We start from the raw sequence: 14,118 nt of genomic DNA, 5'->3' as shown, positions 1-14,118 counted from the left end.
TCCCAAAGTGCTGGGATTACAGGCATGGGCCACCACGTCTGGCCAATAGAAGGCTTTTGCAGGATTCAGGTTACAGTAGTAGACCATGTCCTAAACCAAGGCAGAGAGCAGTGGCAATAGGGGAGGAATAGAGGCTGAGCTAGAAGACAAAGTGAAGAAGCCTGAGTGAAGTGTGATATAAGGATTCAGAGATGGTGCCCAGGTTTCCGTTTTGAGTAATGAGTTAGATGTTGGTACCACTCACTAAGTGAAGGAACACAGGAGGAGGAACAGTTCTGCAGGAAAATATAAGTTCACTTACCTGCTTTTGGAGCTGTAGCTGCCTGTGGAACATCCACCCACAGGTGAGCAGGGAGAGGAATGAGCCTAGAGCTAAATAGAGAGATCTGGCTTCCAGATTAGAAAGATGTGACTCACCAGTGTCTTGTATGCAGATTGTCGTTAAGAGGTAGAGTGAATGAGGAGATTTGGGGTGAGGGAGAAGAGAGCCAGATATGGAATCCTGAGGAACACCACTAGTAGATGTTTTTAGTATACTTTTAAGAAAGAGAACCCCAGGTATGAATTGTGATCATTCTCGTTTTCATAATCTAACAGGTATGTATTTATTAGCCGAATTTTTTAGAAACTGCATTAGAATTCTGTATATTCAGAAATGGAGATGAGAATGTAAACAAATTATTACATCATTCACCATTTCCCGGAACCACATAGTCCATTGACATTATACTGTTTCCCCGTATGCTGAAGGTCCTGGCGTAATCTGTGCATGCTCTAATGTCTTCTGTGAACCTCCTCAGCTCAGCAGCAGATGCGGCCAGCAAGGCGGATCTCCATCAGCATCTCTCCGCTCCTCCTTAAGTCTAAAACTCTCTTTTCTCTTGGCTCTTCTTATTCCAGTGATGAGGAGGAGGAGTTGCATAGTAAGTAAGCAACTTTGGTGTCCAGTGACTGTTCTTGAAGGTCTGACCAGCTCAGAAAATGCTGTAGGCTTGGTACTAAGAAATTGTTTGGAGGCTTTTAGCCCCTTGCATGCCATCCTTTGTAAGTCATTTGTCTTTATGCTTGCCTTTGAGAATTGGTTTGGATAGAACATTTGTTGTCTTCTGTGTAGTACTAACACTGAGCCACTGGCCTCCTGATTCCAGGGCACAAGACATCTTTCCAGCACACAGATACCCTCAAAGGTGTAGGGGATGTGTTCCCATCCCATTGTGTACTCTGTAATAGTATTGTGTGCTAATTTCACAAAACTTTTTATTTCACAATGTAAATTTTATTTTCCTTGTTTTGTTGTTCTGTCTCATGGGACAGATATCTAGATGTTCATCTGTGGTATTTAAAAGCTATTTTTACACTTTTTTTCTTCTCCTTTTCAGACCATTTCTTTAAAAATACCTTTCCTTTAAGATTAGACTCTGTGGATTAGAGGGAGGGAGTTATATATGTATTTATCTCCTACTTTCTCTCTCCTTTTGAACTTTTATTTTTTCAGTTCTTTGGATAAACTGTAGGCTTCAAATGAATACATTCTTTCTTGATAATGCCTAGTATAAAAACTTTACAAGGTATCAATTTAAGTAAACTTGGAAAAGAAATAAATTCCCCCTTCATGAAAATTACTGTCTTCAATTGTGGAAGATTTCTAGAATATTCCAGGATTGCTTTTAGTGGAGAAACCACTTATAATAGAAAATTAAATAATGAATTGTTTTTACATAACTAGTATTATGAGTCTGAGACAATTACCATACCCGTATGATTAAGCACCCCAATTCCCTACCACTTGCTGATTCTAAGTTTCAGCAGTATTAAGTGTTGCTCAAGCTGGCATTTTCACACTATTCCTAAAGGGAAATGCATTATGCACAGTAAGACAGTTAATTTGCTTTTAAATGGAGGCCTTATTAAAGATTTGGTATATTTTTCACTAATAAAACATGTTTGAAAAATAGACACAGAATAAGATGATCCCAGTTGCAATAGGAGGAAAGTTGTGAAAATCCCCTGTAACTTTGGGTATTCAGAAATTGTCAAAGCTGTTTCATTTCAGAGTATTTGTAATAGGCCAGATGCGGTGGCTCACACCTCTAATCCCAGAACTTTGGGAGGCCGAGGCAGGCAGATTACTTGAGGTCAGGAGTTTGAGACCAGCCTGGCCAACATGGCGAAACCCTGTCTCTACTAAAAAACAAAAAATTGGCTGGACATAGTGATGGGCACCTGTAGTCCCAGTTACTCGGGAGACTGAGGCAGGAGAATTGCTTGAACCTGGGAGGCGGAGGTTGCAGTGAGCAGAGATCATGCCACTACACTCTAGCCTGAGCAACAGAGTGAGACTCCATCTCAAAAAAAAAAAAAAAAAAAATCAAAGTATTTGTAATATACTGGGAAGTAGCCTAGTCAGCATGACAGATAAACCAAGGTCCCAGCCGGGCACAGTGGCTTACGCCTGTAATCCCAGCACTTTGGGAGGCTGAGGCAGGCGAATCACGAGGTTGGGAGTTCAAGACCAGTCTGGCCAACATAGTGAAATCCTGTCTCTATTAAAAATACAAAAAATTAGCCGGATGTGGTTGCGGGTTCCTATAATCCCAGCTGTTCGGGAGGCTGAGATAGAAGAATCGCTTGAACCTAGGAGGCAGAGGTTGCAGTGGCCGAGATGGTGCCATTGCACTGCAGCCCAGGCGACATTGTGAGACTCCATCTCAAAAAAAACAAACAACAGCAGCAGCCAAGGTCCTGCTAATACAGAATTATAATCCTATAACAGCACTGGTCACTCAGTTAATCCAACACAATGGAACCTTAAAAATATGGAAGCTTGCAGAAACTTTTGAATCAAATATCTTCTCAAAATGTGTTCCTTAAATTCAAAAATACTAGTAAGAATTGTGTGTGGGCAGGGAGAACCAAAAGAAGGGAGGGGTTGGTTCATGGCCAAATATTAGTAAATTTAGGCAACTCTGGGTTAAGAAGGTTTAAAATGCTAATGTTGTGTTACATTGTGGATTTTCAAGGCAGAGTTCAATATACTGTTTCTCCCAAATGTATTAACTAGGAAACCACAATATGTGCAGCACTGTATACATTTCATGAAACTGGTGTTCCATGGAACACACTCTGAAAAATATTCGACTGTGTCCATCCAGTAGTTCCACCCTGAAGTTCCTGGCTGTAGTATAAATCTGCAGGTTATTTCATGCCTTGAAAGATAATCTAGTTGAAATATATTATTTACCCACAATAATACTTTGCAGGCTAACTTTAATGACAAGTTTCGTTTCGTTTCTTTTGTCCATAATTTTGTCATGGAAGTAGCATTGGTTGTTTTCTACTCTTAGATGCTCTGAAAACTTGATGACACTTTAGGAATTTCAGAGGCACTGGTGGATTAATTACTGTTTTCAGAACCACATCTAAAAGGTCATTATAACTTAACTAAAATTTTTAGCAGTGGAGAAGTTGAAAATATTGTAGGAGTCATAGATTCTCCTAGTACTCAATCACATATTTGTTCAGTTTTTAATTTATTCCACAGATATCTACTGGAAGCTTATTATTGGCCTGGTTTTGTGTTGGTTGGTATTTTTTTGCATTATGAATTTTATTTTTATTTAGTTCATATTACTAGGGTGGTAACTTACTAGGTAATTGCTTAAATATATAATAGAATCCAGGCAAGCTTAGAAAATTTAATGCTGCTTATATCACTGAAGTTTCCTTGGGCAGAAAAAGTTTTAAAACCCCTGATTTTTTTTTAAATCCTCTTGATTTTTTTTAAGTACACTGAGACATCATGAAATTAAAATGCTGATAGTTTATACCTAGATTATATGGAACCTGGAAATGAATCCCAGATATTCTTATTCTGCTAATCTTTCCCTCTCACCTGGCTGTTGTTACCATGTGTCGTAAGTGAAATAAATAGAAGAAGAACCCCAAATTGGGAAAAAGGGAAAAAAATACGGAAGGCAATCTCTTGAAGACTTAGAATTTAAGGTTTCTTATGTATTATTCCTACTTGTTGGCAATTTAAATTTAGCCAGGTGCAGTGGCTCACACCTGTAATCCCAGCACTTTGGGAAGCTGATACAGGAGGATTGCCTGAGCCCAGGGGTTCAAGACCAGCCTGGGCAACATGGCAAGTCCCTGTTTCTAAAAAACAATTTTTAATAATAATAAAAATAATAACTACAGTTTTGGATTTCTGTTCAGAATCCAAAACAGTTTGAGAGTTGAAGAGCTTCAAATGCTGGTAATCTGGGAGTTTTTTCGTTTGTTTTTGTTTTTGAGATAGAAAGTCGCTCTGTCACCCAGGCTGGAGTGCAGTGAAGCGATCTCGGCTCACTGCAGCCTCCGCCTCCTAGGTTCAAGCAGTTCTCCTGCCTCAGCCTCCCGAGTAGCTGAGACTACAGGCACGCACCACTACGCCTGGCTAATTTTTGTATTTTTAGTAGAGAAGGAATTTCACCATGTTGGTCAGGTTGGTCTTGAACTCCTGACATCAAGTGATCCGCCTGCCTCAGTCTCCCAAAGTGTTGGGATTACAGGCATGAGCCACTGTGCCTGGCCCAAATGCTGGTTATCTGGTAGTAGAACATCTTCAAGTCTCTGTCAGATTATCAGGTTAAAGTTTGGCTCAGAGTAGTCTCAGAGATCCTTGAAACCAACCTCAAGGAAAAAGGAGGGTGTTTTGTCTAAATCGTTACAATAGTGATATAGGGTAACCTTTATTTCCCTGGAATATACATGGAAATAGTTCTGTAACTGATCTCCTGAAAACTGAAAATCATTTATCACTGTAACTGAGGCCTTGCTCTCATCTAAGTCTTCAGTAACTCAACCTTTATTAACATGTGGTAGATCAAAATAATGATAATATTCCTTCTGTTTTTTCTTCATGTTGCCCTATCTAACATAGTCTTAGAATTTTAATGATCTGCAGCAGTTTGTGGCCCAGTAGTTGTGGAAGGAAGAAGTATGCATCTGCCTCATTCATTATTATCTCTATTAGCCTGGAAAGGACTTTGCCATCTGTTTTATCTCCCTCATTTCACAGATGAGGAAATGAAGTCCAAAGGTCTCATCCCAAATTAGTGACAGGGTCAAGACTTGATAAGCCAGCTCTGATGCTCTTTCCTGGTTACTAATCTTTTTCTAGCAATTCTCATGAAAATATTAGAGATGAGCTAGATCTTTAGTATAGAAACATTTAAAAGCAGTATTAGCAGGGATAAAATATGACATTTAATTTCCTATTCTATATTCTTCCTGTGATGTCATCTCAGAAGGATGGTTTGTGCAAACTTAAGATTGTTAAGAACTGGAATTAAACCTGCTTCGTATATGTTTAAGCATTAGAAAAGTTATTTTGAGTCTTTTCAATTACTTGAGTCGCGGATTAAACTTGCTTGCTTTATGAGAAATTCACTGCCTACTTCTGGTTCTAATTTGAGGGTTTCAAGTTTAATTTTTCCTTCTTTCAAACCTTTAGAAGGAGGAGGTACCATGTGCTGACTTTCATATGCTGTTTTTGCTTTAGCTATGTCATTGTGAATTTATAAATATTCTACCTGTCATGTGTTAAATTTTTTGGTTCTAACTTTTCCTCTGCCTTGTTTTCTAGATACACGGCCCTTCCACAGTACCTTCCACAATACCAGTGCTAATCAGACTGAGAGGTACTATAAACTTGTTACTCCTTTTTCCAGAAATGAAATGAAGAAAATTTAAAATCTCTTAGGCCATTTAATTACATAAGCTAAGTTAATTGAGCTCATCGGATTCTTCTTTGAGTGATAAATTTGGAATAATGATTAAGGTGGTTTTATCATGAAGGCTATATCTCTTAAAGTTAATGTCTTCAATCGTTTTCTTTGATTAATTACACTATCCTCGTGATAAAAATGGTTTGTATTTATTGATGTGAGGGTACACTATTATTTGATTTTATGAACTCATGCACACTTTGCTTATGGGGATTTTTCATTCCTAAATCTAACAGTTTAACTACATTTTGTTTCATATTAGTGTCTCTGTGTGTGTGCAGTTTATAATACTCTTAGCTATTTTAAGCTTTAAAGCTGTTTTCTTCTGTATACATGTAAATGGTACACAGCTCTGTCAGAGTAAATGAATTGCTTCTTTTTTTTTCTTTTTCCTTTTTTTGAGACAGAGTTTCGCTCTTGTTGCCCAGGCTGGAATGCAATGGCACGATCGCGGCTCACTGCAACCTCCGCCTCCTGGGTTTAAGCGATTCTCCTGCCTCAGCCTCCTGAGTGGCTGAGATGACAGGCATGCGCCACCATGCCTGGCTGATTTTGTGTTTTTAGTAGAGACAGGGTTTCTCCATGTTGGTCAGGCAGGTCTCAAACTCCCGACCTCAGGTGATCCATCTGCCTCGGCCTCCCAAAGTACTGAGATTACAGGTATGAGCCACCACGCCCGGCCACGAATTGATTCTTTACTTGACAGCAAGCAAAAGATTTCTGTTCTGACTCATTATTTTAATTTCAGTTTTCATGCTTATGAGACGGAATATTCTACTTGAAGTATAATTCGGGTTCCTATAGCTGCCCTGCAGTTTTTTCTGAGTTGCCTTTTCACAGAGGCATCAGTTATGATTCTGATTCAGAACGCTTGCAATGAATGCTTTTCTTTGCACTGCTTTTACAGCTTATTTGTTCTTTCTCCTTTCTAGAGCAGTGGCTTTCATACCATTTCCCCATTATCTTAAAAACAGACTGCTTTGTTTTTTAAACAACACATATGTAAATAAACTTTGACTGTTGACAGGACCCCTTATGGTGCTGCTTCTGCCTGCCACCTGCCCTCTCACAGAGGCCCTAGAGGCAATCACTGCTGTTCTGTGGGAACCGTCTAAAATAACTATTTTAGAACACCTAAGCAAAGTGTAGTATAAATGGATGCCTTTTCTATGTAACGGATTGTTTATTCGAATGCCCAGCTTTTTTTTTTTTTTTTTGGAGACAGAGTCTCACTGTGTCGCCCAGGGTGGAGGGCAGTGGCACAGTCTCGGTTCACTGCAACCTCCATCTCCTGTGTTCGCGCATGCCACCACACCCAGCTAATTTTTGTATTTTTTAGTAGGGACAGGGTTTCACCATGTTGGTGAGGCTGGTCTCGAACTCCTAACCTCGTGATTCGCCTGCCTCGGCCTCCCAAAGTGCTGGGATTACAGGCATAAGCACCACACCCGGCCCAAATGCCCAGCATTTAAAAAAATCAACCATTGCAAATTTCCTAAGTCAGAACATGTCCATCTTGGATGGACTTAGATTTTATGTAGCCTTCTCAAACAGGTAGATCAGTATATCTGAATCTACATAAAACTCCTAAAATTGATCTTTCAACACTCTGCCTCAATTCTACCTGCTACTTAGTACGTTCCCTCCTAAAATTGAAGCTAGCTGCATGGACCAGTCCACAGTCCTGATTGTCCAGCGTCCCAAAGGCTAGAAAAGAGTTGTGATCTGTACTGTTAAGGAACTTGGATATGTGGTCAGTCATAAGACTCCTTGGTTGGCAACTCCTATTAGCAAGTACCCTGTCATTCTGCTACATATATGGGTTTCCTTTCAAGCGCCCATTTGTTGCAAAGGAGTTTGTAGATTGAGTGCTATTGTAGATGAATAGATTTCCATACAAAATAATTATCTAATAATTGACAGGCTCTTTTTAACATGAGATCACTGAAAACCCATAATTAAAACATTAAAAATGGGCCAGGCGGTAGCTCACGCCTATAATCCCAGCACTTTGGGAGGTTGAGGTGGAAGGATTGTGTGAAGCCAGGAGTTCAAAATCAGCCTGGGCAATATAGCAAGACCCCATCTCTACAAAAAAATTAGAAAAATAGCCAGGCGTGGTGGCATGTGCCTTCAGTCTCAGCTTACTCTAGAGGCTGAGGCAGGAAGATCATATGAGCTCAGGAGTTCAAGGCTGCAGTGAGCTATCATCACACCACTCAGAGCAAGACTCTGTCTCCAAAACAAACAGGTGAGCAAAAAAACATTAGTGATGGATCTAAGGAAACTTAGCCAAGTTTTGATAACAGAACCTGGGTGTTGTGGCATACTGTGTTCTATAAAAAGCCATTCAGCAACCTTCATCTACCTTTTATTCTGCTTCACATTTATTTAACTTCTGTAGTCCTTTAAAAAAGTCAATCTTCTTAGGCCGGGCGCGGTGGCTCACGCCTGTAATCCCAGCACTTTGGAAGGCTGAGGCGGGCGGATCACAAGGTCAGGAGATCGAGACCATGGTGAAACCCCGTCTCTACTAAAAATAGAAAAAATTAGCCGGGCGCAGTGGCGGGCGCCTGTAGTCTCAGCTACTCAGGAGGCTGAGGCCGGAGAATGGCGTGAACCCGGGAGGCGGAGCTTGCAGTGAGCCGAGATTGTGCCACTGCACTCCAGCCTGGGCGACAGAGTGAGACTCCGTCTCAAAAAAAAAAAAAAAAAAAAAAAAAAAAAGTCAATCTTCTTGTTTTATTTAGTATAACAGAAGAGAACTATAATTTCCCGCCACAAAGCCTCTTCAAGAAAGATTCTGAATGGAAGAGTGCAACAAAAGTCAGTCGTACATTCAGCTACATCAAGAATAAAATGTCCAGCAGCAAGAAGAGCAAAGTAAGTATCACTGTGGGCATTGCTTGTGATCACTGTAGTCGGTCCTCAGTAGGATTCTGTCACAGCTTATATACACGCCAAAACTGGTTAAATCATGGGGACATAAATGAAAATAAATTTAGGATTACTCTCTGAAATCGCCTAGTATGTAAAGGAAAATAATAAGAAAAATAACAAGAAGTGGAACTACCAGTTACTGAATTTTCACTATATGCTAAGTGCTTTCCATATATTATTTAACCCTTTCAACAGCCCTATCAGATAGGTATTATCTCTCTTTTCTAAAAGTGATGTACCTTACCAAGGATGCTCCTCTAATGTGAAGAAGTAGTTCAAACCAGATCTCTTTGGTTTCGAATCCCATCCTCTTAAACCACAGTGCTTAAATCTGTAATATCAGTTTAAATGCAAAAGAAGGATTTTATGCCAAGATCAAAGGATTGAAAATATTACGTTTGGGTTTAGAGGGAAGGATTTTCCTACGGAAGATTACAAGAACTTTTAAGATTAATATCATTTCTTAGATCTATTTCTAATTAGGAGCATTTAGAACATATTCTCTTGGTGTTTAAGAGATTAAATAAATATTTAAACCAAGTGTGTGTGAGAGAGAGAGAGAGAGAGAGTGTGTGTGTGTGTGTGTGTGTATGTGTAGAGGGCTCCACTCTATCACCCAGGCTGGAGCACAGTGGTGTTCATGGCTCACTGCAGTCTTGAACTGCCAGGCTCAAGCAATCTCCTGCCTTGCACCTTAGCCTCCCAAGTAGCCAGGACTACCGTCATGCGCCATCATGCTGAGCTATGTTTAAATTTTTTTGTAGAGATGAAATCTTGCTATTTTGTCCAGGCCGGTCTAACTCCTTACCTCAGGCATTCCTCCTGCTGCAGCCTCCCAAAGCACTGGGTGTGATCCACCATGCCCAGCCTAAAGTAACATTTTTTATCTAGTTATTTTTTACATGCTCATTAGGGGAATCTTCAAAATCTAAAAGTAAAAGAATGAAAATCTCCTGTAATAACCCCACTTAGCGATAACTATGCTTAATGTTTTGGTTTATGTATTTCTAATGTTTTTTAAAAATGTATTTTCAAAAGAAAGGGAGAAAAGAAGTTCACTTTCTTATACTGATTCCCAGTGCTAAACCAAAACTCATTCTATTTCAAGTCCGTGGGGAAAATCTTTTCGCCTCTCATACCCTATTTGTCTACCCACGACACCCTCTAACAAAATAAAGACATAAATAAATAAAAATTTGAAATCAGTTAAGGAACTCTTGCAAGCAATCACTGTGTATGTATGCGCGTGCGTGTGTGTGTGTGTAGTATATACATGCATATACGATATATACACACATGTACATACATGCATATTTAGAAGTAAGGGAATAAATAAACATTGAATTCAATAATACTGTCATAAAAGGGCATCGCCTCCTCCCCCACAAAACAAGGTGCACTAAGCTTCTCAAACCCTCAATTCAGTGGGCTGATGGACATATAGCCAAAGTATTTTACCATGTTTTGTAAGATCTCTTGGTTTAGCAAATACATTCAGAGAAATTTTTCCACAAAACCTGCCACAAGAATTGTTTTCTCTTCATTTCTCCTGTCCAAGTACAGAATGGAGAGAAAGTAGGCAATCAGGGAGGGATACAAAGAGTCTAGCAAATTATTTCTAGCATAATCACACATTTAAGTATTAACTTCGGACTCAGCCTTGTTTTATAATTCAAAAAAAAAAAATGAAAGTCAAAGAGGGTAGAATGCTTTACCAGTATTCTACATATTTACACATTGGCAGCCAGGCTTAAAATAGAGCCTTACCTATTTTACTTACCACTGCTGGCTTGGATAATAGTTGGTATCAACAAAAGAAAATCCCCTTGGATAGATCAATATAAATTAGCCAAATATTATTAAATGACTTGTATAGTCTTAGCATTCCTCTAAGTGTTAACAGGCACCTAAGAGAACTAAAGCTCATAGTCATGACCTTGAAAAACTTTATGGTATAGTTTGGATACATTCAAAAATTTTTTGTTGTTTTTTATTTTGCTTTTGAACTGCCGAATCTTGTCTTCAAACAAGCTTGTCGTGGAAGACCAATAAATAAGTGGAGATTCCCCCTTTCTAGCCATCTCCCCAATGTCATGGAGTTTTAGAACAGAGCAGTGAATATACCACTGATCTCATGGATGAGGTAAAACACACACACAATGGGGAAAAAAACAATGTAAGATGGAATTTAGAAACTGGACCCTGACCTTTAAAAAAGTCTCATCTTGGCCTCCTTGTTTTACAGACTGAGGCACAGAGACATATGCTTCAAGTCACACAACCTCCTGTGATCTGACTTCATCATTTTGTGTTTAAACAAAATGTTACTATACAGTATAATTTTTTTCTTTTAACTTTTTAAATCTGAAAGGACTGGAGTTTGCTAGGAGGGGGTGAGCAGAAAGAACAGGAGAAAACATACTTTGTGTTAGACTGAAATCTGTTATCACTGGTAGAAACTGTTTAGTGTCAGTTGATCTCTTGCCTTTGATCATCTCCTTTGTCAAAATGACAGCACTCTTTTGCAATTGAGATTGGTTCCTCTTTCAGACTTGGCTTCAAGATCTGATCTCTTGGGGCCATGCTGTGTTTAGCAGTGGAAACTCAAAAAATTACAAATTCGTAACCCTAGATTATAGTCCATTTCCCATTACCAAGTGTTTAGAGTGTCCTAGTGGCAACTGTAAGTCACCTTTTATAGTGAGTTGTTATTAGCTCACTTTTAAATAAAATTGGAACAGCTTGGCTTTTATCAATGTAGCAAAAGATGATTTTTTAAAAGTGTGGGGCGTGGCACAGTGATACACACGTGTAATCTCAGTACTTTGAGGCTGAGATGAGAAGCTCACTTGAGACCAAGAGTTCAAGGTCAGTCTGGGCAGTATAGTGAGATCTCATCTCTACAAAAAACTGTAAAATTAGCTGGGCGTAGTGGTGCACACCTGTGGTGCTACTCAGGAGGCTGAGGCAAGAGGATCAGAGCCCAGGAGTTCAAGGCTGCAGTAAGCTGTGTGCACTCCAGCCTGGACAATGGAGTGAGATCCTGTCTCTTAAAAAAAAAAAAAGAGAAAGGAAAGAAATAGAGGAAAAGCAGTATGTTTTGTGTTAAATACCCTCACTATGCTATGTATCTGCATAGCATTCTACCATGCAGAAGTAATTTATTTTCTAAATGGTAACATAAAAATTAATGAATATTAAATTTTCTTAGCATAGTGATGCTAACTCTAATCTTGTTCTTAACTATTCAATGATGTTACTTCTCCATAATGTTAACAAATTGAAAGTGCTACTATGGATGTTGACACTGATTTTTCCGTGAAAATCACAAATTTTCAGTTTTCCAAAATTATTTTTTAAATAGATGCTATGAGAGACCATCTGATCCAATTGTTTTATTAACCCACCATTCAATAAAACTAGACCTACATCTTTTAAAGGAAAAATTAAAAGCATCTACTGAATATGATATTAAAATGCCACCTGTAACTCAGAAAAGTGTCTAAGGATTATTTGAAAATGTCTGCTTTCCTTTTGCATGATATATATGTATCTTTATGAAAATAGGTTATAGTGATTAACCTAGATATATTCCATTCAGTTGTATAATTGTGATGATACACAGTTCTTAAACATGTCCAAAGAAGCCAAAAGCCAGTAGGCAGTAAACTGTTCACATTCCTAGGAGGGTAACAGTTTGTCTGGAGTACTGGGTTTTGTATATAAACTTTAAAAATTGAGTCCTTGATCCTATGTCCTTTTGAGAATTATCACCGACTGGCATAAGTGATTAGATTAAATATATTGTATGTTTTTGTTGAAAACGGGGGGGCTAAACAGGAAGTAGAACAGGAAGACCGGCAGTTTCTGCTTTTGTCTTAGTATCTTTGAGAGATAGTGCTGTTTCCTGCTAAGTAATTTTACATGTTGCAGAGTATTTAAACACTCATATGCATGATGTTCGAGTTCACAAAGGGAGTGGAATGACCCTCTTTAAACCATCCTATCACACTGGTTTTCTTTTTTCTAAACCACAGTTACTTTTGCACCAACCTAATACTAAGCTTTCTTCTTTGTAGACAAACAAGAGGTGGTTAGAAATGTTTTAGACAAATCTATTTGATTTGAAGTAGGTATTTTTGAGTGCACGGGTTAAATTCCTGCACAGCTGTAAGTATACTACATGACTTTGTAACAGGAAATTCAGTTAAAGCTCCTAGGTCCTGTGGTCTGTATAGAAGAGAGCTGTACCCATTAGCCTTTCAGAAGTGCCTCCTAGAGTAGTGTTTACAAAGACTTAATGTTAAACGTAATTCTCATTCCTTCTTTGATTAAAGATCTGTGACATGACAGTTGTTTGATCATATCATGTTTTCACAGTTGTCCAGAGTGTTCTTTTTATTGTAATTACATGTATAAAGGGATATTTTAGGAAAAGTGAAGAATCACCTTTGATAGTGTCCTAGTGCAGTTGTTACCTGCATCTATCCCTGTTAAATGCTGTTAGCCTGTTTCCCCAGCACACAGCTAAAGCATTTTGCCAGTTGTTAAACATGGAAAAGTCAAACTTCAGAAAATAACTAGTCACCACTTTACCGCAGGCAACTTCACTAAAAAGTTTTCTTAGGAAACTCACTGCATTTTATAAAATGAGGAGTCTATTTTAAAATAGATAACATGCGTTCCTTAACTTCCCGTGTAAAAACTTGGCCCAAACCTTGCCAGAGTTCTTATATTGCAGCTTAAGCACTGTCCACACACACTGTTTTTGGGGGAAATGGGGTTTTGTTTCATTTCCTGTATCCTTTGTAACAAGGGTTGTTGGCTTTACCAGCAGCATTCAAACAGTTAAGACTGTCTTAAGGAAACAAGCAGTCTCAGCCCTCCCTCCTTCCCTTTCTTAACCAGTCTCTGGCTTCCTCTTACGTTTTCACTAATGGCAGCTCAAAGCTGCTGAGTTCTACCTTGACGGCATGCACCCCCGCTTCTGTGAGAGCACGTTTCCTGGCATGGGGGTCGAATCATGTCGATAAAATGGGGTCGGTTTCATGAAGTACCCCACATAACAGTGAGATTCATAGGACCAAAGCATGGGGAGGTAAGAGCCTGACTTCTTTAAAGCACTAAATTCTAGTAAACACAGAAAGAGCCAGTGGAGTTGGTTGTTTTGTTTTGTTTCTATCCTGGGAAGAACTAGTTTGGATTGTTGCAAAGGGAAGCTATTTCTTATTTATTCAGGTTTGGGGAACATTGCAAGGCTTGAGAGGATAAACTGGTTGCCATAAAAAGATTTTTTAAACGATTGAAGTATACTTTAACTTTCCTGAGCAAAAAAATCGTGCTTTTCCATTTAACATTTTATGCATGGAAAAACCTTTAGCAAAATTTAGTTAAAAGAAAGAAATTA

At 38.9% G+C, this 14,118-nt stretch overlaps 1 protein-coding gene across 15 annotated transcripts in view; it reads left to right on the top strand.

The window, feature by feature from the left end:
* The window catches only part of AKAP13 (A-kinase anchoring protein 13), a 352,869-nt gene that overhangs the window by 283,415 nt on the left and 55,336 nt on the right, over nt 1-14,118 (top strand). For 10 of the 15 annotated variants that reach the window (XM_050797966.1, XM_050797967.1, XM_050797973.1 and 7 more), the window contains 3 exons: nt 801-923; nt 5,630-5,684; nt 8,522-8,654. In XM_050797966.1, the coding sequence (XP_050653923.1) occupies nt 801-923; nt 5,630-5,684; nt 8,522-8,654 (311 nt within the window). The remainder of the gene's footprint in view (nt 1-800; nt 924-5,629; nt 5,685-8,521; nt 8,655-14,118) is intronic. The other 5 variants (XM_050797981.1, XM_050797976.1, XM_050797975.1 and 2 more) reach the window with 1 other exon arrangement.

This window comes from Macaca thibetana, chromosome 7 (assembly GCF_024542745.1).
Source record: "Macaca thibetana thibetana isolate TM-01 chromosome 7, ASM2454274v1, whole genome shotgun sequence".
Lineage (NCBI taxonomy): Eukaryota > Metazoa > Chordata > Mammalia > Primates > Cercopithecidae > Macaca > Macaca thibetana.
This window is presented reverse-complemented; position numbering and strand designations above follow the sequence as displayed.